Raw genomic sequence first — 26,459 nt, forward strand, 5'->3', positions numbered from 1 at the left:
CTGCAAACCAAATTCGGGGGTATATATTATCTCGGTGGAGTCTGAAAAATGCTGTAGATTTTTCTTTATTAATAACAATAATAATAATATAAAAAGTCAAACAAACTCCAAACACACCTTTTCTCACTCAGAAAACTTTTATAATTTACCAGAAAGATTGATGACTCTTTCCAAAGTGCTAAAAAAGTTGCCCAATTACATTAAGCATAACTAAGTCATTCAAATACAAGTTCAGTGGCAAGCAGTGAAATGCATGGCATTTGAGCAGTAAACATCTCCTTCCAACACCCCTCTCAGTCTTGAAGGTTTCGACCTAGGACCTCATATTGCACAAGTGGCATGCTGTAAAACCTGTAGTCCCAACCGTCAGGGCCACTCTTTCAGGTTTTTAACCTGCTGGTGCTTATGTGCGATTCACCTTTCCTGCCAGCCTCTATGGGATCACCATGTCCCTCTTCTGTCATCACTGAACTTGTAGATTTGAAAGCACATTATTAGCCAAGTGGCACATTCTCCATTACATGGGGATAAAGACAGGACTTTTAAAAAACCAACCCACCCATAAGCCCAGTATTCTTGGAGTGTATTGTCCATAACTGTCTAGTGTCTTTTACTGAGACATTGACATGGCGAGGTTGAACGACGCTTCTAACAGAGCCAAGGACAAATGTCTCTGCTGGAGAATGACCGAGGGTTCAGGAGCTTCCTGCCCTAGCTGGCTCAGCCTCCCTGCCCCTGGGGACATCTCCTTAGTGTAAACAGGTTTGCCAGGGCTGGATGACTGGCAAAGGGAAGTGGAGCACACCTGCTAGGTCTGAGGGGGAGGAGGGTGGGTATGGGGTGGGGGAGCCCATGGTGTGGACAGATGGTACAGTCTTCTGGCTTCCTGTCGAACTGTACCAGGTTCGAGGGGGCTTTCAGTGAAGCAAACTGACTAGAGAAGAAAATAAGGGATGCTTTTATTTTCCCCTGGTGAAACAGATGAAAGGAAAAATCCCAACTCTAGGATAACACATGATGGAACACAGCAACGCAGTAAGAAAGCATTCCTCTTGTACACCAGTTCTTCAATAGATAAATAATATATAGACTTTTATATTCCAAACTTCCCATTATTATACAAAGCACATTTCTTCCTGCTCTTTCAGCCTGTTTCATACTGGAAATTCTGTTGTCTTACAAATACAAGCGATTAAGATAGTCGGCCAAAGATTCTTTTCCTTTTCTTTTTAAATCACCCATACCTTTTTAAGATTTGCAAGGGGCTATGTAACCAATCGACATCTGCTTTTTGCTGCAATAAAGTGCTGCACATAAGTTGCCATTTTAATGACCACAAAATAAAAGCTTTAAATAAGTATAAAGTTAGCCTCCTAGCAGGTTATATCTACCAGGCGTTAACAAAATGGAATACAGAATAATTAATAACATGGAGAATACCGCTATAGCCAGACGATCTGCAAACACAAGGGAAACTTCTCAGGGGCATGAATTGAACCGTAGGACTAAACAGCACCTTTTTTGTTGGGTCGTTATATGTCAAAGAGGTTGTGACAAAATTTTCAAACATACAGTCTACTCATTCCATATAAAAGGTACATTTTCTTCCTTTTATTTTACTTTTTTTTTGCAGATGAGAAACAAAAACTAGTGCAAGACCAAAGCACTGTGCAAAACTGCCGTTTCTTTTTTTTTTTCTTTTTTTTCTTTTTTTTTTTTTTTAGTCTGAGCATTTATACCCAGAATTTATCCAAACCCCTTTAATCTCCTTGGCTGGATTTATCAACCATAAAATTTTTCACTCATACCATTTTTTTTTTGCCTGCAAATGAACGGTAACCACTGAATTAATACATCATATATATATATATAAATATAGAAAATCATATATATATATATATATATATAATCTGCCCTTAAAAAATGATGCACTGTGTGTGTGCACCATACACATTGTATACGTATGGACACACACACACACAAAACACACTTAAGTTTTGTGATATTGGCTGCAGTGCTGCGAGATATTTCTTCCAGAGCGGACTCTTGGTTCTCGCATCTTCATAACCAAGAAGATCTGAGCACAAGGTCTCTGGCGCTCGGTTGGAAATCTCAAGCAGCACTGTGGGTGTCTACCAGTCTTTCATCGACTAAGCACCAGGCCCTACCACTCTGTAGCTATAAAATAGAGAGGGAAAGGTGATGAAGGAGCTTGGGGAGAGATTGTAACGGATGAGAGTTCTCATCCCAGGAGGGAAACAGAATGTTCATCGCTGTTAAGGAGGCCAGTACAACGAAATGTGCAACAGAAATGTCATGGCACACAACACACGGCTTTCTCCTCCAGAATCCACGACACCCATACACCCCATTCACCCAACAGAAAACGAAATGCACCAGTATATAAGCTTACAAGTGCTGATTGCTATTAAGGACACTCTCTTTAGGGTTTAACAAGACAAAATTCCTTTCAGATAAAAATACGGAAAAGGGCTGAGAATGGGAGTGGGTGGCTGGGGAGGCATGCCTCTGAAGGTAGAAGTATGCAGTAGGTCACCTCTGAAGATTGGATAAAGCAGCTTTCAGGTCAATGCAATAGGTATACACACAGAGCCAATTCTCTATTCCTTACTAAAGATATACAGTACACATGGTTCAGACCCAGGGGGTCTGTAGCTTTTGCAGCAACATACACCTGCTGGGGTTGTGTTTTTAAGTTTTGTGGGTTTTGTGTTTTTTGTTTTTGTTTTTGTCTCTGTCTCTTTGTTTTTGGTACAGAACACGGCTGCCCTCAGACAGTCTCTGCTCGTTCTCTTAGTCCGAGATAGGCGAGGAAGGAGTGTTTGGGGGAGGGGATGCTGGGCGGCGCAGTCTGAGGTCGGGGAGGGTGGAATGTGAGATCCAAGTGGTTCTTGGGGTACAACATCGTCAAGGGAATGAGATGGGCAAAATCCGAGTTCCGGTACTTGTCAAAGCGCACAGGGGAGCCGTTGAGGGCCAGAGCCTTGAAGGCCAGGTTGGGCTCTGAGCCACCACCGTGTGCAGCCGACAGGGCCACGGTCTGCAGAGCCTGCGAGGCGGACATGACCGACAGGGGAGACAGGAGGCTCCGGGGGCTCCCGACAACGAGGAGCGGGGCGCCGGGGCCAGCTGGTTCCTTGGGGGCCGGACACGGGCCCTTCTTGTCCTCCTCGGGGCAGTCCCCACTCTGGTGCTTCTTGACGTGGCGGCTGAAGACGAAAGGGTGTGTGGTCTTGAACAGGCACTCCTCGCAGCTGAAGGTCTGGCGTGGGGCGTGCTTCAGCTTCTTGTGCAGGTTGAGATTGTCCTTTCGCTTGCAGCTGTAGCTGCACTGGTCACAGTGAAAGGGCCGCTCCCCGGTGTGGACGCGCACGTGCTCGATGAGCTTGTTGGCGGTCTTGGACAGGTAGCCGCACTGGTCGCACTTGTAGTGGTTGCCCAGGCGATGCTCCCGGGTGTGCGTCTCCAGCTCCAGCTGGTTGGCCTTCACCGTCTGGCAGATCCGGCACTTGTACTCCATCCTGTAGTGGGTCTTGAGGTGGCACTCCATGGCGGCGGGGCGGTTGGTGGAATAGATGCAGAGCGGGCACCTGCCGGGAGGGGGAGAGCAGGGAAACGGGGGATCAGCTGGGCCTGGCAGCGGCACCCAGCTGCTCCTCCCCTCCTCGCCGGCCTCCCCTCCTCCACCCCCCTCCACCTCCAGACTCTGGGGCCTGGCCTGCCCCTACCCCTGCCCTGCCGCCTCTGGGGGGGGGGGTGTTAGGACCACCCTCTGGGCTTCTCTGCTGACAGAGCTATCCCCCCAAGGAGGAGCTCTGGCAAGGTGCGCTACCTACTGTGGGTCTTCTGGCTGGATCCCTGAGCACCAGCCCACAGGAAGGGGAGCAGAGAAAGTGCGGGGAACAAGTAAGCAGCGGCTCCCCTCCGACCATCCGCCCACCCCATTCCCTGTTCCCGGGAGCCCGCCCTGCACCCCCCCAGACACAGCAGAGGTCTAGACCTCGTGACCTCCCCTCTAGATGGGAGCAACACAGAGAATCGACTTTTCATGCACCACACCAAGCACACGCAGAAAGGCTAAGAGTTTTGAAGAACAGCTTATAGGGGGAGAGCTACCTCCAGCAAACAGAAAGTCGTAGGGGTCAGAATCGTGCTTATTAAAAGGTGGTTAGGATGAGAAGGCCTATGGGGTGTGTGTGTGTGTGTGTGTGTGTGTGTACCTAAATCTGTACTCGAGTCCTGTCTCCTACAGCCCTGGTTCTCCATCAAGGAAGGCAGCTGAGGACCAGGACCGGGCTTGGCAGAGGAAGGCCCACCCACCAGCCCATCGCTAATGAAGGAGGAGGGAGGGAGGCAGCTGCTATCCAGAGTCCAGAGACATTATTAAAACAGTATCACATCGTGGAAATAATAGTAATCCAGGTGGATCATAAATTCTCAGTGGGCAGGACCATATCTTACATTTCTTCTCCGTTCTCTGAAGTGCTCAATAGGCACTGATTCAGTACTGGATTGGTCTCTACACAAAAATTTGGCAGATTCTGGTCCCAGCTCCGTCACCTTATCGGGCTATAGCTGGATCTGCCCTGGGACGAAGCATGGGCCTCTCCGTGGCTCTGTTTCTCCACCCTATGCAGTGAGGCTATGCCACCCCCTGGCCTCCTGGCTGTCCAGAGGGGCTAGGAGGAGCAGTGAGGGCATGTTTACAGATTTTGCTGAGCTTCTCCTTTGGAAGCTGCAAGGCTCAAGTTGGTGGCTGAAATGATAGCTGTAGCGTGTTTGCTCTCTTTACAAAAAGAATGCAGATGCAAAAGTGGCTGCCTCAGCTCTGGCTTGGCACCTGCAGGGCAGGGGCCCAGGAGTGAAATGTCCCCTGAGGGTCTGGAGAGGTGTTCAGCAGAGCCCAACACAACCAAGTGCACCGTGCACTGCTCCTCAGCGCCAAGCTCGCCGTTAGCCTTTGAACCTCAGCTCACAGAAGAGTGCACACGAGAGAAATATAAAGCCCATTCCCAGGTCAGGTGCACACACAACCCCTACGCCAAGCTGGGCCTTACCTAGAGGAGTCTGAAACTCACCACTGTCCTGAGCTACGGCAAAAGAAAAATAATAGTATAATCTTATTTGATCTGCATTATGAACAGGATATAGAGTACAAGCAGTTCCATCACAGAAAAGCAATTTAGACATCGGCAGTCCGTTTCATTTTAAGAACATTTCTGTGACCCACAGCTCAATCTTTCTTCCGCTGCTCAGGCAAAGTGCTAAGGGTTTTCCGTGCTCCCATTATTTATTGTAAAGACACTCTCTCAGCCAAATTAATTCTCTGATATAGCAAAGGGAAAACAAAACAAAACAAAACAAAGACTCACTGTATAGCCAGAAGGCATTATCAATTTTTTCAAAGTATTCTTCTACTTGGTCATCCTAGAACATAAACTATTACACAGGGGACCGTTAGCACCACACCGGAAGTGTCTGGACTGGCAAAAGCATCAGCATTCACTGTGCATTCTCCCCAATGGGACGGAGGCTTGGGACTCCGTAGGTCCCCAAGGAAGGGCTAACTGATGAAGCCACAACTGGCAGGGGCCGCAGAGTTAATGGGTGTGATGGGGCTGCTGGGAAGGGCAACGAGCGCTAGTCCAACCACAGAAATACATGTTTTTTGTTTTTTTGTTTTTTTTAAATAAGAGTATACAAGTATTTAGAAAGGGACAGTGGGAACAAACCAAATCAGATTCCCAAATAAGCTCTTGCTGGGCATTTCCCGTTTACTGGCTGGCTTGAATTATAATCTCCCCTCCCCCATCCCTGTAAACCTCCCCTCCCTCTCCCACCTAAGTGCCCCCAAGTATGAAAGAAAATAGAATTTGACAGTCAGTGCTGCTCATTGACTCCTCTGTGTGGGAAAATTTTTGAGGAGGGTGCCTCTGACCAGGCAGGAGCCTGGAGGGGTCAACCCTGAACTGCCCCAACACTTGACCGACAGGATCCTTTTGGGGTCTCTCCATCCCTTGCCCATTCAGAAGAGTCATGCCAACCTCTCTGGCAACTTGTTAGTTTCAAAGATAAAAATGTTTAAAAACAAGAGGTTTTTTTTTCTTGTGTTAAGTAAAATATAAATTTTCATTCCTTTAATTACATGATTATTGCAGCTAAACAGGAATAATTGTGCCTTGAAACTTGGGTGTCTTTGTGTACTAAATGACATATGCTTCTTTCTCTACTAGATCATAAATGCCTTGTGAACAGGGGCTGATTAGAAGAATCATTGGGAAGATTAAATTCTGCTAGTGCTAGGACATACATTTCCTGAGGGTGGGAAATTATGTTTTATTCCTCATTTGCCCTTCAGCGCCTATTATCAAGCCAGACACACCGTGCGTTTGGTAATAACTGACGGGTCTCACTTTAGACCAGAGGGCTTCTTGCAAATATTGGTTAATGATAATGCTTGTTGTCTAGGTCTTTGGGGATCTGTGAATAACGTGTGCCTGGCGATGTCAGATCTCATGAAAGCTAGTGAGGGAGATCCCAGTTGCCGCTCCTGCGAAGCCATAAGGCATGTTTGCAGGAAGACATGAGACACGTGATCTCTGCCTGAAAAACACTGCTTCCTGCCTGTTCAGAAAGGCAAGGGTCCAATATTTGGGGGTGGGGTGCAGATGGGGTTGTTGTAATGCTTGTTTAAAAAGATATATGGCAAGTTATCTAAAAAAAATAGAGGTGGTAAAGTGCTGTGACAGTGTAATGGTTTACACTTGGGGACACTAACCCCTGAGTCCATAAAATCAAGTCTGAACAAAACTTAAGCAGTGTAGGATGAGTCGATCCCCTGCATGCTGAGCTGCTCCGACAGGTCTTCTTGCTTGCCAGGAATCCTGGGAAATTTGTGAAATGGATTCTCCTGCTGCGTCTGCTGACCCCCTGGGGAACAGGTCTGATTCATGTCCAGCTAAAGGTAGCAGAGGTGCCTAACTAACTAGCCCCATGCCAAGCTCTCCCTTCTTCATGACCCAAAACCTTCAGGGGAGGGGGTAAGGGAGGGATGGGGGAGGGTGTTTAATAACAACACAGTAAAAGGTTTTGTACTTGCTTTCCTTACTTGAGCCCACCGGTGGGGACAGTGTGGCATTTCTTATGCTCCAGCAACTGTTCAGGTGTCTTCATGAACTTGTGGCACACGTCACACTCAAACATCCGGGTGATGAGGTGTATCTGCAGATGGCGCTCAAACATGTTCTTCGTCTTGCAGACAAAGTTGCAAAAAACGCATTCGAACCCTGAAAGGACGGGAGCTAGGTTGTATTGTACAGGGGGGTGGGGGGGGGACTGCTGTGCAGCATGGGGCAGAGGGACAGGAGGGCAGGAGTGGGATAGACAGCTCCTGGTTTCTCCTCTTCTCAGCTATACCCTTTCAGGCACTGTTCCCTGCATCTCTGTGGTAAAGGAGTTAAACATACAGTTCTAGAATCAATGCCACACTGCCCATCCATCCACCCCATATTTGGATGCAAATAAAGCCAAAAGAAATGAGAATTTTAGGTGACAGCAATATGCTGTTCCTAGGCCTAATGTCTGTTTTCCAACATCACTCCTCAAGGGTTTATTTTTAAGTAGGCCAACCCACCTCCTCCCTTACCTTTCTCTGGCTTTTCCTCACTATTCACTGAGGGCTGGCTCCCAGGCACAACAGAGATGACCAGCAGGTTGTTCCCACTCTTGTTTTTCTGAGAGCTGTCTGAATCATCTTTGCTGTTGGCTGAATCACTCAGAGCTGAGAGAGAGGATGAAGAGGGGCTATTTGATTCACTGGGGGTCTTCCTGTCTTCTCCTGAAACAAACACAAAACCCCCCCAAAAAAACCCAGATCTGTTATTTGGGAGACGATAACACTCTAATAACAGCAATTAGGGGTGGGAGAATTGGGTCTCATGACTACACCATCATTCAGGGAACACAGGTGAGCTTTTCAGTGGTCCCAGGCACCACTGGGATCCTAGTTCCCCCTCATCTACACACTTGATGACACCTGTGATATCTGGGACGTCTGTAATGCTTTAAACACATTATCTCATTTTATCTTCTAAAAAATCCAATGAGATACAACTGTTATCACTCCCATTTTACAGATGAGGGGCAGGGGTGGCATAGTCAGGGTAACTGGCCTAAGTCACATGCTAGGAAGTGGTGGAGCAGAGATTTCAGATGGTTCGACTCCAAGATCCATGTCTTCATCAGGGCTCTGGATTCTCCCTCAAAACCAGAAGTAAACCAGTCAGTAGGCCATTAAAATCTAGTGTCAGGAGACTAATGATTCCACTCAAGATGAACTGCCAGAGACTGGATTTACCACTGCTACGGAAATAACTAAAACAAAACCAGACAAACTGTATCAAACAATAGTTGTTGTCCCCCCTCCCCCAAACAGTTTTTACAGCATTGGACATCAGACACTGAAGACTGATCCCTGAGAGACAGGAAAGAGGTGGTCCACTTCCTGCCTTGAGAGATTTTACTTTCCTAGGCTGCAGTGCAGGGATGGGGAACTGCCCGTCAGATTCATATTGAATTGAGAGGACAGCGCTGAGGGCCTGGGGAGATCAACATGGCTAGATTGGCAGGCCAGGGTACCAGAGGGCAGAGAGCTGTACAGAGGAAGAACTCAAAGACCTGCAGAGGGTCTCCCATGAGTAATTCAGCAGAATAGGGACCAGAGCACACGTGTGAGAAAACCACCCAAGGCTGCAGGGAAAAAAGTCATGTGAAAGGCTTGGAAAACACTGCTGTTTCCATTAGTAGCCAGATTAGAAAGACTTGCTATTCCCAAGGCATTGGGTAGGAAACTGAGGAAGATCTCTTAGGAGTGGGTAATGATCGGCGCTACTTGGATCACTGCTCCAGACCTGCCTGACAAGCCACAAAAGCAAAATCCAAAGGAGTCAAATTTTCCAAGTGATTAACTGCATCCTAAAACAAAGGTCAAGAATTTTTATGGGAATATAAAATATCCAGCACCCAGCAAGGCAAATCACTATGTTTGACATTCAAACAAAGATTAGCAGGCATGCCCAGAAACAAGAAAACACAACCCAAAACAGGGAGAAAAACCAACCAGTTAAAACTGACCTAGAACTGACACAGCCATTAGAATTTGCAGTCAAGGGCATAGGCACAATTATAACTATATTCTATAGATTCAAAATGTTAAATAGAGATATGAAAGATATAACAAAATAACAAAGATCTAAATCAATTTCTAGAGATGAAAATTATAATGTCTAAGATGAAAAGTACACTGGATGGGATTACCAGCAATTTCAACATGACAGAAGATTAATGAACCTTGAAGATAAATAACACTGATAGAAATTATCTGCAATGAAACAGAGGGGGGTGGGGGAAGTGTATAAAAATGAAAAGTACATCAGTGGATTATGGGGTGCCTTCAGGTAGCTTAATATAACTGGAGTCCCTGACCAGGTGAAAAGGGCAGAAAAATCTGAAAGAGTGAAAACTTTTCTATATTTGAGGAAAACCATAAACCTCAGATCCAAAAGGCAAAACGAATCCCATGCATAAGAAAGATGAAATCTAAAGCAAGGGATATCATAATCCAATTGCTCAAAACCAGTGATAAAGAAAATATCCAAAAAGGCAGCCTGAGGAAGAAGGATACATTCTGTGTAAAGGAACAAAAATAAGGATGACAGCAGATTTCTCACTGGAAACAATGCAAGTGAGAAGTAGTGGAGCGCCATCTTTAAAGTGCTGAAAGGAACAACTGTCAATCTGAGATCTCATACCATGTGAAAATGTATTTCAAAAAATGAAGCTTCCCTCCCCACCCCAAAAGCAGGAAGAATTCATCACCAGCAGACTAGAATTACAAAAAAAATTCAAAGAAAATTTTAAGGCAAAAGGAAAATGACATGAAATGTAAAAAGTGAATCTACGCAAAAGAATGACAAGCACAGTAAATGGCAACTATATGGATTAAATACATGAGGTTTTCTTATTTAAATCTCTAAAAGATAAGAGTAATTTTGTTAAAAAAGAACAATGTAATATAGGGTTTATAACATATATAAGTAAGTATTTGACAGTGATAGCATAAAGGCTGGGAGAGGAGACAGGGAAGTATGTTTTTGTCAGGCTCTTACACTGCACCCGAAATGGTATTATATCACTTGAACCTGTATTGTAATGAAAACAACGTATGTTATGCACCCCAAATAACAGGAGGGCTCTACATTGTTCATGGTTTAGAAGACTTGATATTGTTAAGATGTCTGTTCTCCCCAAACAAAATTGAAGTAGTCCCATCATTTTAGGTTAGGGTAGGAAATATGGGGAGACTGTGCATCAGTTCTCTTCAAAACAGTCAATTAAGTAAATCTAGTCATTGTAAACTCTAGAAATGAACTTTATTAGGAGATTAAAAAATAAGTCATATATTATATATGGGCACTAAAAAATCCAGAAGTAAACAAAGCTGATGGTGGTTACAGCTAGTGCGTGAAATCATCAGCGGTATGTTTGTTTTCTTTTATTTGGTTTTCAAAATTTTCTAGAGGGACCATAAATCACTTGTCCAATTTAAAACAGTTTTTAAAAAGAGGAAGGAAAAAATATTTACCCTCTTGCAATGTTTCCAAGTCTTGTTCCTGGCAGAACTGAACTTGGTTCCTGGATAGACACTGTGACCTCACTCACTGACTCACAAGGAAGGATGGAATACACCTTTAAAGTATATGAACCTCCCCATCTCTTGGTACAAGTCTCTTACTAGTCTCTTACCTAAATATATAACCAGGGTAGTCACATTTTGTAGACAAACAGAATATGTTTGGTGGGGGACCTGAGTCTATTGCTTCATCAAATCCATCATCTAAGGTGTGTCTTATTCATAGAATCTTGCAAGTGATGATTTTAAATTGGTTTTTAGAATCAAAGCCTATAATTTTAATTACCATCTTTAGCAATAGCTAAGTATCCTCAGGCTTAAAGCACTGGGGAAAGCTGCCTAAATTAATAGATGTACCAATATACAGGTGCCACGGCAGCCGTTCTGTGATTCGGCATGGGGAAAGAGCCAGGGCAGCTCAAGTTGGAATCCTTAGCCCCACCGCTTCCTCTGCTCTCACTCCTGTAGGCTGTGACCCGGTGCCCTTGTCAACTCAGTCCATGGCTCACTTCGATCCCAGGGGTCATTCACTTTCAGCAGCACACAGATTCTTGGTGAAGGACGTCTGTGCACAGGTAATGCAACCTCATACTTCAGGACAGCCAGCTAAAGAGAACTTAAAACTAAATATTTCATAATCTAAAATGACACCAAATGATAAATTGAGACTATAAAAATTACCCATTGTCTTGCTGCCTCAATATAAATGTCATATTTTTGATATACTTTTTATATTTTTTAGAAGTAAGCATATCTGTTTTTAAAATTGTTGCCATTAATTGCATAGTAGTTAAGAATAAGGACTTCAGATCCAGAATACCTGAGTTTGAATGCTGCCCGTACCACTTAATGGCTGAACGACTTAAGACAAGGGATTTAATTTAGTGCCTCAACGATCTCATCTTAAAAATGGGGATAATATCAGCAGCTTCATATGTTTGTTGTAAGGGTTAAATGTGTTTTTATACATAGAGCACCAAGAACAATGCCTAGCTCATTGCAAACATTATAGAATGCATTATTATTTATAAAATATAACATAAGTAATGATAACAATAATGAACACTTCGTGTTTTCCCATGCTGTTTTATATACCCAGCACATAGTTGGCTCTCAAAAAATTTATGAAAGTAATTATAAAGGGGATCCCTGGGTGGCTCAGTGGTTTGGCGCCTGCGTTTGGTCCAGGGTGTGATCCTGGAGTCCCGGGATCGAGTCCCACGTCGGGCTCCCTGCATGGAGCCTGCTTCTCCCTCTGCCTGTGTCTCTGCCTCTCTCTCTCTCTCTCTCTCTCTCTCTCTATGTCTATCATGAATAAATAAATCTTAAAAAAAATAATCATAAATTAATGGTTTCAAAAGGTAGTATTGGAGCGCCTGGGTGGCTCAGTCATTTAAACATCCAACTTTTGGTTTCGGCTCAGGTCATGATCTCAGGATCATGAGATCAAGTGCCAGGTCAGGCTTCATGCTCAGTGGGGATCCACTTCTCTCCCTCTCTATCCCTCTTTGCTCACATGCTCATGCTCTTTCTCTCAAATAAATAAATACATCTTTTTTAAAAATTTTTTATATTTTTAAAATATTTTATTTATCTATTCATGAGAGATACAGAGAGAGGCAGAGACACAGGCAGAGGGAGAAGCAGGCTCCATGCAGGAGCCCAATGTGGGACCTGATCCTGGGACCCCAGGATCATGTCCTGAGCTGAAGGCAGGGGCTCAACTGCTGAGCCACCCAGGTGTCCCTAAATATATTTTTGTAAAAAATAAATGATAGTATCATATCCATGGGGTAGACTTATCCTACACTACTGAAAATATTGCCTTAAAATTGAATTTTATTATTTATTTTTTAAAAGATTTTATTTATTCATGAGAGACACAGAGAGAGAGAGAGGTGGAGACACAGGCAGAGGGAGAAGCAGGCTCCCTGAAGGGAGCCTGATGCAGGACTTGATCCCAGGACCCTGGGATCATGACCTGAGTCAAAGGCAGACGCTTAAGCACTGAGCCACCCAGGTGCCCTAAAAGTGAATTTTAAGTGAATATTATTATTTCAGGGGTGCCTGGGTGGCTCCCTTGGTTGAGTGGCCAACTCCTGATCTCAGCTCAGGTCATGATCTCAGGGTGCTGGGATCGAGCTGGCCCGAATCAGGCTCTGCACTCAGCAAGGAGTCTTCTTGAGATTCTCTCTCCCTCTGCCCCTCCCCCTGCTTGTTCATGCATGCTTTCTCTCTAAAATAAATAAATGTCATTAAAAAAAAGTTACAAATCACATGTAACTCCTTAAAAAAGAGAGAAAAAAACTAATATTCCATTGGTTGATTTTTTTCCCCCTATAGACAGACTCCCAGAAGGACTACAGAGTTACAGGCATTTTCAAGTCACTTGGTCTATACCACCTAATGAGTTTTCAAATGTTCTCCCACTCTGTAGGGTCATGGCCATAAAAGTATCAGCAGCATCCAGTGACCATGGGTGACACTGTAAAACACAGTCCTAGTGCAATCGGTGAAACATAAACCACTCTTGAGTTTTAATTTGATGGCTAGTGAGGTTGAATATTTTTCCTTATGTTGAGTGGTTAGCTTTTCTTTTTTTGTGTGTATTGACGGTTTTTATCCTTTTGTAACTTCTTCACTTAGAGACCTAAAGTGTTTCCTACCAGTTTATATGACATTTCTATGTAGCAAATATATCAGCCTTTGTCATTTTTACAAACACATTTTTCAGACTGGTTTTTCTTGGTTTTGTTTTCCTTCTCTTTTCCTTTTCTTTTGCGAATAGAAGACGATATTTTTATGCATCAAATCTCTTGATTCTTTTCTTTTCCCATTTCTTGATTCACTTAAGCTTTCACAAATCCTTCTCACTCCGGAAGTTTGATAAACATTTAATTTGCTTCAAGCGTTTCTAGGGCTGATTTGTTAATGGGGATTGTGTAAGTTGTCGGATACTTATTTTGGTGTTGGTGTGAAGTGAAGGTATTGATGGTTGTATTTTCCAAATAGCTATTCAGATTCCTCAATGCTGTTATTGCAACATTGAAAAATTGCAGCAAAATCTGCGTTGAGGAAATCAGGAAAACCAGAGGGAATTTTTCCCCTTGATGTTCTCTGCAGACACAAGGAGCCAGGGAGTGGGAGCAAGAGGGTAAGGAGGGGTCACTGAGAAGAAACTACCTAAACAGAGGGCAGTTCCTCAGGTGCCCACTCAGCAGCACCCTGTTCACAAATGTGCCCTGGGTGAGAGTAGCCAGGTAGGAAGTAAAGAAAGCACATGGATTCTGTGGGAGACAAAGCTCATCCTGTAGATCACAGCTTCACGTCTGTAACAAGAAAGCACCACAGATTTCTTGACTATTTCACTGAAATAATAGGTGCCCATTCCTAGGACAGGGAAATCAAGTTGGATGACAAGGTCCATAGAACTATAGAATCATATGCCTGTTGGGCATCCCTTGCACATTCAAAAAGTCAAGGAATGGATGGAGGCCCAGAGAAGTTAAAATGAATTTCTGGAAGTGCAGCGCTATTTATGCTACCATGGGGTCTAGAACTAGGATCTAGAATTCAAAGCATGTTTTCCTCCATTCCAAGGAACTTCTTCCACATAGATTATAACGCATAAGTCTCTCAGGGTTTGATAAGGGCCTCATCAGAATAATTTTCTTGCTTAGCACACACAAGCATGTGTAAATGTGCTTGCACACACATATTCATCCACTGAATGAACGTTTGTTCCCACTTACACAGTGCAGGCACTGGTCCAGGTGCCTGAGAGACAGCAGCAACTTAGATACGCTTCCTATTCTCAGCAATATGTAGTATAATATGTATCACATAGCATATATACTGCCTTATATCAGAACTTTGTAATTATACAGCTTATTAATGAACCGATGAAGATCGACATATCTTGGGTCAAACTCAAACACTTCAACAGCAACTAAATAAATGCAAGAAACTCTCACTGTTGAAGACCATTAGCTTATAAAAGCGGTCAGCAAATTATAGCCCTAGATTTGGCCAAATCTAGCCTCCTGTTTCTGTAAATAAAGTTTTATTGGAACAGTGCCAGGCTCGCCTTTTTGTGTATTGTCTACACTACTTTCAAATTCCAATTCATTCCAATGAATGTAGTGACAGAAACTGTATGGCCTGAAAGCCTAAAATGTTCACTATCTGGCCCTTAAAAAAAAAGAAAAAAACAAAACAAAACGCAATTCTGAGTTTCCCTGGCTAAAAAAACCTATAAAAGGGTTATAACCTTATTCCCTAATAGCAGCACTGTTCAAGGCTTCTACTGTATTAAAAAAGCAACTTCTTTAGTGCATTTCACTCTGGTCTCTGTGCTAACAAACGGGGATATTCTTCCCAGGTAGACAAGGAGCCCTACCACCTCGGAGGGAACAAGATGTCTCTGTTTCTTGTGGCAATGAGCGTGTTTGCATTGGTTACTTGTGAATGTGAGGTTTTCATCCGTGACAATCAAGTGATTCTAAATCCAACTGCTTTGCAGCCATTATGGTTTCTATGGTTTCCTTGAGGCGGGCGGTGGCAGAGGAGCTGGAGCCTGGTGGGGGAGGAGGAAGGTTCCTGAGCGGCCTCAGGCAAACCTGGGGTGTGGAAAGGGCTGGAAGAATGGGAGAGTCACGGGAAGGAGGGAGAGAATATCTGAAAAGCCGGCAGAAGTGGAAGAGGGGTCGGCCTCTGCCTCCGTTAGCCGCTCCCGAGACGCTGGCTTCCGTCGGTCCTCGACGCGGGTTTCCCGCCCGCCTGCCGCCCGGCGCGGCGGTGGCTCGAGCCGATCCCCGACTGGGAAGCGGCGCCTCCGCAGACCTCCGGTCACAGCCGCTCGACGCGGGGCAGAAGCTTTCACTGCTGCGGCACCACGGAACCAGAGCAGCCGTTGAAGCCCAGCGACGACCTCAGGGCTGCGAGCGGCGCGGAGGGCGGGGCGCGCGAGCACGTGCGGAGAAACTCCTCGCGAGAGGCCCCTCCCTCGCGAGACCTGCGCGGTGACGTCACAGCGGGGCCTTCGCGGAACCGAGGTTAACCCGAGGGGCGGGAGCCCTACGCGAAGGCGGCCCCTGCCCGCGCCTTGGCCCCCGCCAGCTCGTCGCGGGAATGCGGCGCTCTGGGCCCCGAGCAGCCCCGACAGGCGGCCTCGCGGAGCCGCAGGGTGGCGTGCGGGGCCCGGCCCAGGGGGCACCCGGGGCCGCGCCTGCCACAGCAGCCGCGGTGCGGAGGGTCGCGTCCGGGCTGCCGACCGGGCAGAGCGCCTCCCTTCTGGAAAGCCGCCTCCGCGGAGTGCGGGAGCGGGGAGCCGGGTGCCCCGCGGGAGGCTCGAGGCTGGGGGCGTCGCCTACGACGAGGCCCCGGGGAGGGCCACGCCGCCGGCTCAGCACGGCCCAGCGACACGGGAGCCGGGGGCGTCCGGAGGCGATGGCCCTGCGGCCGCAGAGCAGCGGGGCTCTGCCACCCGGGGCCTTCCCTGCGAGGGAGAAACGGTCCGGGTCGCGTGGTGATAGGGATGCTTCCGCCCGGGCGGGCGTGCAGGCGAGGAGGGCGGACAGTGACGGTCACCTGTGTGCTTGGAGCCAATGTGAGCCTTTATCTCTGCTTCCTCCATGGTGACGAAGTCGCAGGCGGTGCAGCAGATGGAAAACATCCACTGCTCCTTGTCCACGTGGAGTGACATGTGGCTGACGAACTGGACGTTGAGCTCAGTCTCAAATCCACACACGTGACAGCTAAATGACGGGATGAAAAAACAAACAAACGAAGAGTGAGAGGAGTGAGGCTTCGTGGTACACTCAGAACACTGGACTTTGCACACGTTTCTCCTCCCGCCAAAACGTTTTTGCTTTAGAAAATTCTCCCGCTTTCCGGGACGGCTCTGAAGTGATCGCCGTGCCAAGTGGACCAAGCACCAGCACAATGTAACAATCCCATGCATGCTATAACGATGCTAAATAATCATAAAGATAATTAAAAATCAGAGATTCCAGATGCTGCACATCACCTTACTGATTCCTTTGGGCAAGGGGATGCGGCGCAGCCTTGCCAAGATGTTAGCAGCGGTGATACACTGATAAATTCCGAGCACCCCGCATACCCACCCGGTGAGCCTCTCTCTGGCCCCGGAAACCTTCCGTGTAGGACCGAAGGCACATGCAAGTCCTCGGATGGCTCTGCAAGCAGGAGCAACTCCTGTCTGACAATTCCTGATAGAAGCCACCCATCCACGGGGACATTTCATGAAAAAGCAAGTTTCCATCAGTCTGTATGGTCTACGTCTTGGGCAAGATGCTGAACCCTGGGATCATATAACAACCAAACCAAATATGGATTCGCGGTCGAATGTGGAAGGGAAATACAACATTGCAGGTGCTGAAGACAATACGACTGGGGAAAACAGGCCAATGCTTTCAGGGCGATTTCCTCAGAGTTTCAGATTTATTTTCCCTACTCTTTTCCTCCTTAGGACAATTCTCAGGAAGCAGCAAGGTGTTCTGTTACAAAGGTAGAAACTTCCCAGCTGCACAAACCTAAAAGCTAATAATTCCCAGAGCCCTGTCACTCTCCGGAGTTCCACCCCAGAAAGCCACCTCCAAGACCATGTCCCTTTCAATTAATCCTACTGGGGCCACCCAAGCCAGAGAGGAGTCAGCGCCGCTTCCCGGTTCAGCCTCAGCAGAGCAACTATTAAAGCGAAGGTTGGCACAGTGACGGAGAAGCAGCATCTCATCACCTGTGCCCTAGCACACAGGCAGGGAGTGTGCAGGAAAGTCGGGGAAGGTTCCACTCACCTGTAATAATAAGGGTGCTTCTTCCCATCACTGCCTTCAGAGGTGACGGCGCTGACAATGTCCTCAGTGTCCGTACTCACCAGCTTCACCGAGTGGACGGTCAGGTGCTGGTTAAGGTTCGCACGGCACTTAGCAGCATAGGGGCACAAGTGGCATTTGTATTTTCTTTCCTCTGGGGGAGAAGGAAGAGGAGAAAACCCAAACCGCTCTCAAAAATGAAAACCCAACACCTTGCAAGAGACTACTTAATGCTATCAAGCACGGGAGAGTTCACATCTCTTTGCAGACGGCCACAGAGGGAACACCTTGGAACTGTAGTCTCTAAAAGTCATTATGCAGCAGCTCACTGCTGGATTAGTACTTTCAAAGATAAAGTCCCAGGGCAACTGGACCATCTCCTTTTTTCCTAGACACCCATAGGTCCCTCTTCTTGATAAGGGGAGCCCCCTAGGAGTAAGAGAATATTGTGTATGTGTGACTGTGTGTGTGCACATGCTCCCCACGTGTCTGCCGAGGGTGGGCGCTTAGCTGTGGAAAGGAGAATGGAACACAGCCTTCCTGGGACTGGTGTAAGAGAAGCCTCATCATTTTCCCTAAGCTCCAGGCCTAGGTCAGCCAAGAAATCAAAAACTAATGAAATTAAAGGGGGGAAAATGACTCGTGTGAAATAATTTAATGGGAAATTTTCATTTTACGTAAATAAAATTAAAAATTTCAATTAATTTCTTAATGAAAAACCTTTCGTAAAACTGACAACGTTTCAGGGCTCTTTCCAGAGTGGCATTCTGAATTCATTCGATTAATCAAGCAAATTATAGTAAAAGGAGCAGGCTTTGCTTTCATTGTGCAGATAAAGGTAGCAGGCGGTAGCAGAAAAAGCAAGGAGCAACTTCATTTTCTCTCCCGGATTCTTACTTTGTATTTCTGGGCTTGCCTTTACAAAATGCCCGTGTTACTCACCTCACAGCAAAGAATGAGGAAAAAAGTTTTTCTCATCATTATCACTATGGGGGGGGTGTCCCACATGTTAAGTGCTGGTGGCCTGGGGCTTGGCAGGGCAGGGGAGGACCCCCACAGTGAAGATAAAATACAGTCCTTTCTTCTGGGGGAGGAGGAACTTATTTTTGTTGCATTAATTAAGTTACTATTTATTCCTCCTTTATCCTGTCTTAATTTGGTTGCCTTCCCTTTCACAACACGGAGAATCAGCCACATTTCTCTACTATTACATGAAGGTAAAGATAGCAACAGTTTCTCCACCAGCTGCTCTGTCCCTCTGCTGCTCCCATTTACCACTCTAGGATGAAACCAGTAAGATGGGGTGTGTCCCCATCCCCTGCACCCTCAAGATGACAGCAGTACATAGAGTTCGAGAACTTTACCTGCACGAGCCCACATGTATCTTTTCTCATCCATCCTACTTTCAATATAAATAAAAACCTTTTCCAGGGCCTTAGTTCGAAAGTGCCAGGACAGAAACATTTCCACCATTTTCTGTTATAATCCTCTAGAGAAACTCAACTTGTTGAGAAGAGAAAAGCTGGGTGATCCAGAGTGCAGAAAACGGGAGTGAGGCCCTGACTCACCTGTGTGCAGCGAGAGATGTCGGGACAATGTCTGCTGGCGGCCAAACACTTTCCCACACACATCACAGGGGAAAAGCTGGTCATTGAATTTCCAAGATGGCAATCCGTTTCCTGCCTCTAGTACTATCTTTTCTGTTTCTGGGCCAAAAGAGCAAAGCATCATGAGGGGTAAACAAGGCATCATGAACAAATTTCATTTTAGTCAAAATTCATCAGGACTTTAGCAGAGGCTTCCTTCTGAAGACTGTGGCTGGGCACTGCCAGTAAGTCCCAGGAAACTCCAGGCTTCATGTTCATTTCCTGTTTCAAAGAAGGCTATTCTTGAAAGTTGTGGTGGCAAATGGATTCCAATTCTAGTCAAGAATCCCGTGTTTTCTCTGTCACTAAAGGTCAGCCAACCAAACCTTCCAGTAGGTTGATAGCAGGGTTTAGCGCTGTGCCCAGTATACAGTTGGTACTCAACATATGTAAGTGAGCAAATGGTTGGTTGAGTCGCATGTCAGAACTCCAGACATGCACATTCTTGCCACAAGACAGTAAATAAAGAGGGCTGGATCTCGGACTCTGATGGGAAAACAAATGGTTCGATCCCTTAAAGGAAATACACTTTCACTGCCCTTTATGAAGAAACGTTTTGCCCTATGTCCGGGGTGGGGCAAAATCCTTAATGAGGAACTTAATGTGTTACACGGACACGGAGATGCCAACTGCATCCTTCTTGCTGTAGTCTGAATGCTTGTGTCTCCCCCAAATCCATGTATTGAGACCCTACTGCCCACAGTGATGGTATTAGGAGGTCATACCCCTGGGAGGTGACGAGGTGGTGAGGGCGGGGCCTCATGAATGGGATTAGTGCTCTTATAAAGGAGATCCCAGAGAACTCTCTTGCCCCTCTTGCCCTGTGAAGACAAAGTGAGCAATAGAGAGCTGGAACAAAACCCTTACTTCACCATGCTGGCACCCTGATTTCAGACTTTGGGGCTCTGGAACTGTGAACAATAGACTTCTAGCCTGTCTGTGGGATTTTGTTGTGGCAGCCTGAATGGGCTCAGACACTACTCCACAACTAGAATTTCCCCCAAAGTCTCATCCTATTGGGGAAAGTGATGAGTATTGCCAGTTATCTGTACATAATTCACAGCCATGACTGAGGTGTGTGGACATTAATACACCTTCTTGTCATCTTAAAAAGTTTTTAACTTCTCATCATCGTCCATAGAATTACCTCTGATTTTCTCATCTGTATTTCCTCTCACTGAACTGTAATGGGCTGCACAAACATAACTTCTACAGTAATATAGGGAGATGGGTGACAGAATCCCCAAAAAAGAGTGAAGGGGACACATTAATGAGGACACTTGTCTGGGCCACTAAGAGGCCTTTAGGCCTCACTCTGAAGAATAAAACAGTTTACTGAATTGACAGCTTGTCCTTTACTTTAGGAAATTATTGTGAAACTTCTTAAAGTGCATTAGATGTTGCTTTATAGAACCGGATGCCAAGTGGTGAGAATTAAATGGTACAACTTTTTCTAAGGATCCATGCAGATGAAAATGCTGAGACCACTGGACAGAGACATCACAAGAAAGAACTTTATTTCTCACAATTGGGTTAACACTGCTTCCCAGATACGGGCTTCCACCTGCATTGGGGTGAGCGGGCGGGATCAGTTTTTGTTTGAATGCAGATGTGCCAGATAGTGTGATCTACAGACAAGCAGAAACAAATCCAAGTATGTTTGGGGGGTGGGGGAGGGGACCAGGAGGATGATGGCATCGCGGTCCTGTTTGCTCTGAGGCACCTGCCAGCAATCCCAACACTGATAAGGCACATTTATTGATTTATCTGTGTTTGTTAAAACACAGCTCTTTGGGCCTCGGGGAGAACAGCCAGTTTTATTAAAGTAGGACCATGCAGCTAAAACCTTGTCGGGGAGGGGGGCACGGAGACCAAAAGGGAGGTACTGGCTACTGAGTGGTTGAGAACACAAGAACCACTGTTGGATGACTGTCCTTAGGCCCAAGCAGCGGTGAGAGGGCATTTTAGTTCCTGTTAAGCGTGTAATCCAGATGGTGCTTCAAAGGAGGACCCCGGTCATAATTATAAGGAGAGGTCAAGAGGGTACAGGGTCTTCCAATAACATTCACAACAAGAATGAATTAATTGGGTCACATACCGAACAAGTAGATGCAATTAGAAATAAAGAAGTCTCCTAATAATTCTTTCAAGCATTAGCCACACACTTGAGAAGTTGAAGCATCATCAGAAGTCCAATTCCCTTCATGGGCCTTAGGAAACTCCTAGAACTACAAGTACGTGCTGCAGCCCAGCAGGGAGAACAGCCCGGGGCCTCTGGAAGCGGCTGGGCCTCTGGAAGCTGCGGGCACCAGCAGCTGCCTTCGGGGCTCGCCCACGGGGCTCCGAGGGGGCGGGGCGGGGCGCCGGGAGAAAGCGCAGAGTCCGCTTGGAGTCCCCCTCGGCTGCTCTGGCGCAGCCGGATGTGGGACTCGATCCCAGGACCCCAGGATCATGCCCTGAGCCAAAGGCAGACGCTCAACCAGTGGGCCACTCAGATGCCCCCCACCCCCACAAAAACTTTAATAATACTTTAATATTTAATATTACTTAAATTGTGAACTTAGTGATAAGGAAACATTTATAAAAACTGATACGTAGGCCTGCCTATACTAGTCTCTATGAATTAGCAATAGTGACTGGAACCCTACATTAGGGAGACCACGGGTGGGACAGCAGCAAGTATCCCAAGTCGTAGATGCAGATGCCCAGCCCCATCGCTGTCCTGGGCCTTGAATGAGTTGGCCTGGCTATCACTTGTGGTCATAGGCTACAGTTTAACAAAGAGATTTCAGGTTCCAATGTGTGTGTAGACAACACTGTGAAGATTGACATATTTTTAAGTAAAGTTTTTCTATTATTTGATTCTTTAAAATCTTTGGAAATGAACAAACGAATCTGAAAGATCTTTCTGTGACTGACCTGACTGCACTGCCTGAATGGAGTCCTCTTCTTTCACCAGGATTGCTAATAAAGCCTCTGGCACAGCTCCTCCCCATTCCAATAGCTCCCATCACTGGTTTCAGAATGGTCTTTTGAAGGCACAAATCTGACGTGTCTTGTCCAGTATCCCAACGGCCCCTCCAGGCCAAGCTCCTTCCTTCACGTGCCTTCTGAAGAGTGTCAAAATCCTTGACAATCCTCCTCCACCCACCTCCCACCTTCAGCTCCCCACTTCACCCCCAACCAGCCAGATACTCAGCAGAGTGGGCTACTTGCCCTTCTGGAAAACAGACCAGTCCCTTCTAAGCCAGCAGTACTTTTGAATCAATTGTACCTGCACTAGAAACCACTCCCCATCCCAGCATTTCTTTTGCACGGCAAAGTCCTGCTCATGTTCAAGCCCTGTCCAGGTTTCATCTCCTTGGTAAAGCCTTCCCAATTCTCCAGGGAGAGTTAGTCATTTCCCCTTCTCTGTCCCAAAGCACTTTTACGAATACTTTCATTGCACCTCTTTACCTATTATATTATTTGTTTACACACCTTCTCTATTACATATATCTTTTTCACATAAAGCAGCCAGTGAGTCCAGTATGCAGTAGTGCTCGATAAATGCATTCTCTGGCCTCTCTTTCCTATTAGAATGTGAGTCATTGAGCAGAAGGGGTTCTACATGATTTACTTCTGTATCCTCAGCACAGTGCCTGATACATAATAAGGATGTAGTATCTATGTGTTGCATACGTGAATGACTGAATGAAAATCTAAGTAAGGCAGGGAATAAACACTATTCTTATTTTATAGTGGGATAGACTGAGGCCTGGAGACAGCGTATGTTAAGGTTTATGGCCAATTCAGGGTGAAAACAAGGCTACTTGCCTTCTGAATAGGTGTTTTAACTCAACCCAAGAACTGTGATTTAAAGATTTTATTAGTGAAAATATCTGCAGGTCTGAGCCATACTCCAAAGGTTCTATATCCTTTCTTCCTCCCAATAACAACAAGCCAGAAGATTATTCTTTTCTTTCTTTCTTTCTTTCTTTCTTTTTTTTTTATTTATGATAGGCACACAGTGAGAGAGAGAGAGAGAGAGAGAGAGAGGCAGAGACACAGGCAGAGGGAGAAGCAGGCTCCATGCACCGGGAGCCCGACGTGGGACTCGATCCTGGGTCTCCAGGATCGCGCCCTGGGCCAAAGGCAGGCGCTAAACCACTGCGCCACCCAGGGATCCCAGATTATTCTTTTCAAGACAAACTCTCTGGCAGATATTGTTTATCAGTTAACCACAAAGCTCCAGCACCCTATGAAGAACTCTTCACATTTATTGTCAGTAGCAACAGCATGCAGTCACTTGTCACCTGAGCACATTTCCACCTCAATTATCTCCTATTCTCCTAAAAACAAAACCTAGTTTCTTTTAGATTAATAAGGAGTTTGCTTTATAAAACTTTTTAGGCAGTGTAACATTTAACAGAAAATTCCACTTAACAGGAACTGCTTTTTTAAAAAAAAATTTTTTTTTAATTTATTTATGATAGTCACACACACACACACACAGAGAGACAGAGAGAGAGGCAGAGACACAGGCAGAGGGAGAAGCAGGCTCCATGCACCGGGAGCCCGACGTGGGATTCAATCCCGGGTCTCCAGGATCGCGCCCTGGGCCAAAGGCAGGCGCCAAACCGCTGCGCCACCCAGGGATCCCCAGGAACTGCTTTTAAACTGTTCATACCCACGAATTAGTTTGGGATATAGGTATTATTTTAAAACATTTTTTTTCTTCCCTTCTTTCAGCTGGGACAGGGATTAGTTTCTGGCGCAGGTACCACTGATCCAAACCATTTTCTTCTTTATCTTTACTCCCATATCCTTAGCATTTGTTTCACTATTTTAAGGAACTGTGAATAAGGATTTCATTTCTTCTAGAACAAAATATTCATCTAGTGATGTCTTTTTGATATAGAGTCTCAGAGGATTTTGTTTTCTACGAAGCATTTTATTTTATCTTCATAGTCTTAGGCTCTGATCCCAGGATATCCATTCATTGTTTCCACAAATTCCCTTCTACTCAGTTTTATCTGATCAAATGGTTTTCTCTCTACTTTCCCACCTGTGGTTTTTGTCTTGGTTGTTATTTGGGACTTTCCCTCTTTCTTAAACAGGTTTTTGTTTTACATGAAGTAAATACATATATAGGAGCAAGTACTTTGATCCTCATAGTACAGTTGGAAAAACAGGAACCTAGTGAGAGTCTCTATCTTAGCAGCCCTACCTCAAGGTCTCAGCTCTTCCTGTTTATGATGAACTGTGGCCCTTCGTTCATAATGACCAAGAGATGGTATGCCAAACTGTGCCTCTTATGACCCGGTGATCCAAGGGTACACATTTCATTTCATGCGTGGGTCCTGGGAAGATGAACCCTATCAAACATTGCTCCAAAAATTTCCATGAAATAAACCCAGCTGGTTGAATCTGGGAGCGAGTCCTATCAAACTCTACTCAACAGAACATTACATCAAGTACAGGACTCAGATTTCTTCGAATCTATCTCTTTGATTTCTGTGAGGAAGAAACCAAGGCATAAATTCCAGGCCCTCTCCCACTCCAAAGCACCCCACAACTTGTACAGGGTTGAATACCAAAATCAGGGTTTTCATAGTAACGAAGACTCCATCCTGCCCCAAACCTTAGTTCAGGGAGGAACCTTAAGAATCTTTTCTTTTCTTTTCTTTTTTTCTTTTCTTTCTTTTCTTCTTTTCTTTTCTTTTTTTTCTTTTCTTTCTTTCTTTCTTTCTTTCTTTCTTTCTTTCTTTCTTTCTTTCTTTCTTCTTTCTTTCTTTCTTTTTTATTTTTTTTAAGATTTTATTTATTTATTTATGAGAGACACACACGGAGAGAGAGACAGACATAGGCAAAGGGAGAAGCAGGCTCCTTGCAGGGAGCCTGATGTGGGATTTAATTCTAAGACCCCGCGATCATGACCTGAGCCGAAGGCAGATGAAGGATCTTCTCTTTCAATGTTCTCTTTTGACTTATAAGGAAACTGAGGCCTAGAGAAGTAAATTGCCCCAGGTAATCTGGCTCATGAATCTGGGAGAGCAGAGACTTCAGACCCATGGGCTCACTGAAGCTCCTCCAAGCTTTGTGGGATCAATGCCAAAGTCTACAACAAGCAAGGAAGGGATTTTTCTTCTCCTCCTGTTCTTTGGCTCTGAGTTTAATATTCTTGGTTACAAGTGGACATGTGCAGATTTAGCAACAATTCACAGACACCAGGATTTCTTTCCGTTTTTCTTCTTGAAAGTGTCAGCCTAGAATATTTCTAGTCAGAGAGAAGTTAGAAACTACAGTATGTCAAGAGTCAGAATAAAGAAAGAATAAGAGAAAGATCCAATGGGAAAATCCTAAAAGCCAATTCCCTCTGAGATAAACTAGTTATTACTGAAGAAAATTCTTTTGTACCTTTCATTGAAACTTGGGGAGCATTTTTGGTAAAACAAACAAATACCACCACCACCCCCATCCCCACCAAGGCATACCAAAAAAAGATCAAGCAGGGCAAAGGAAAGGACTTGAGTTTGCTTCTTTTCCATCTGAACACTATTTAGCCCCCGACTAGTGAACTGGTTGGCTTTGTTGGTGCATTTTGCAGTGTGAGAAGATCTCTGTATCTCCTGCCAAAACAATCTTCTCAAAGAACCATCTCTCAACCTGACTTTGGCAAGGGAAATGCGGAGATGAGAAGGCTTTATTTGGTTCAAGCCGTAAGCAAAAGATTGGCCAAAATGTGACCTCAACGCATAAAGAAGTGTCCAGATTGACGAAATCTGCATTGGCTGCCGCATGAGGAAGAGGCTCTGGGGCTGCCTGCGTTTTCCATTATGACAGATGGTATTTTGATCATTTCTTTCTTTCATTGTCAAGCCTGGAGTTTCAAGGCCTATCTCAACTGAAATTCTGCAATCCTGTGCATTTACCATCAGAATCCCAGATAGGTGATTATCTGGCTAGATCCTGGCCCTATGGGCTCTGTCCTTTGATTTCATGGCTCTGCAGGCCTCTGCTTAAAATAAGCTGCCACCTTCTGAGGGCTGCTTATGTATTAAGGAGTCAGCTATGGTGAAGGACTCTGGTGGGTTGGCATCTTTGCTTCAGTGCTTGCAGTTCTTCTATAGCCTTTTTTTCTTTTTAAAGGTCACTTCAACTTGGGGTAACTTGGCTGGTCCTACCAGATCTATAAGGTTCCCTAGGATCACCTCTCTGCAGGTCTTGGTGTAACCAAATCCCCTTTGAGGACCATTTCAAACACTCTTCCAAAGCACGGGAATTTTT

General features: G+C 45.4%; 1 protein-coding gene across 7 annotated transcripts in view; it reads right to left on the bottom strand.

Moving 5' to 3' along the window:
• Window positions 1-2,404: 2,404 nt before the first annotated feature.
• The window catches only part of ZNF827 (zinc finger protein 827), a 165,741-nt gene continuing 141,686 nt past the window's right edge, over window positions 2,405-26,459 (bottom strand). The window contains exons 9-15 of one of the 7 annotated variants that reach the window (XM_026018163.2): window positions 19,113-19,250; window positions 17,527-17,698; window positions 16,301-16,467; window positions 7,667-7,858; window positions 7,130-7,307; window positions 5,079-5,111; window positions 2,405-3,611 (exon numbers count right to left, since the gene is read on the bottom strand). In XM_026018163.2, the coding sequence (XP_025873948.1) occupies window positions 5,096-5,111; window positions 7,130-7,307; window positions 7,667-7,858; window positions 16,301-16,467; window positions 17,527-17,698; window positions 19,113-19,250 (863 nt within the window). In that variant the 3' untranslated portion in view covers window positions 2,405-3,611; window positions 5,079-5,095. Of the gene's footprint in view, window positions 3,612-5,078; window positions 5,112-5,393; window positions 5,461-7,116; window positions 7,308-7,666; window positions 7,859-16,300; window positions 16,468-17,526; window positions 17,699-19,112; window positions 19,251-26,459 lie in introns of all 7 variants that reach the window. The other 6 variants (XM_072724777.1, XM_026018162.2, XM_026018164.2 and 3 more) reach the window with 6 other exon arrangements.

Source organism: Vulpes vulpes, chromosome 10 (genome assembly GCF_048418805.1).
Source record: "Vulpes vulpes isolate BD-2025 chromosome 10, VulVul3, whole genome shotgun sequence".
NCBI lineage: Eukaryota > Metazoa > Chordata > Mammalia > Carnivora > Canidae > Vulpes > Vulpes vulpes.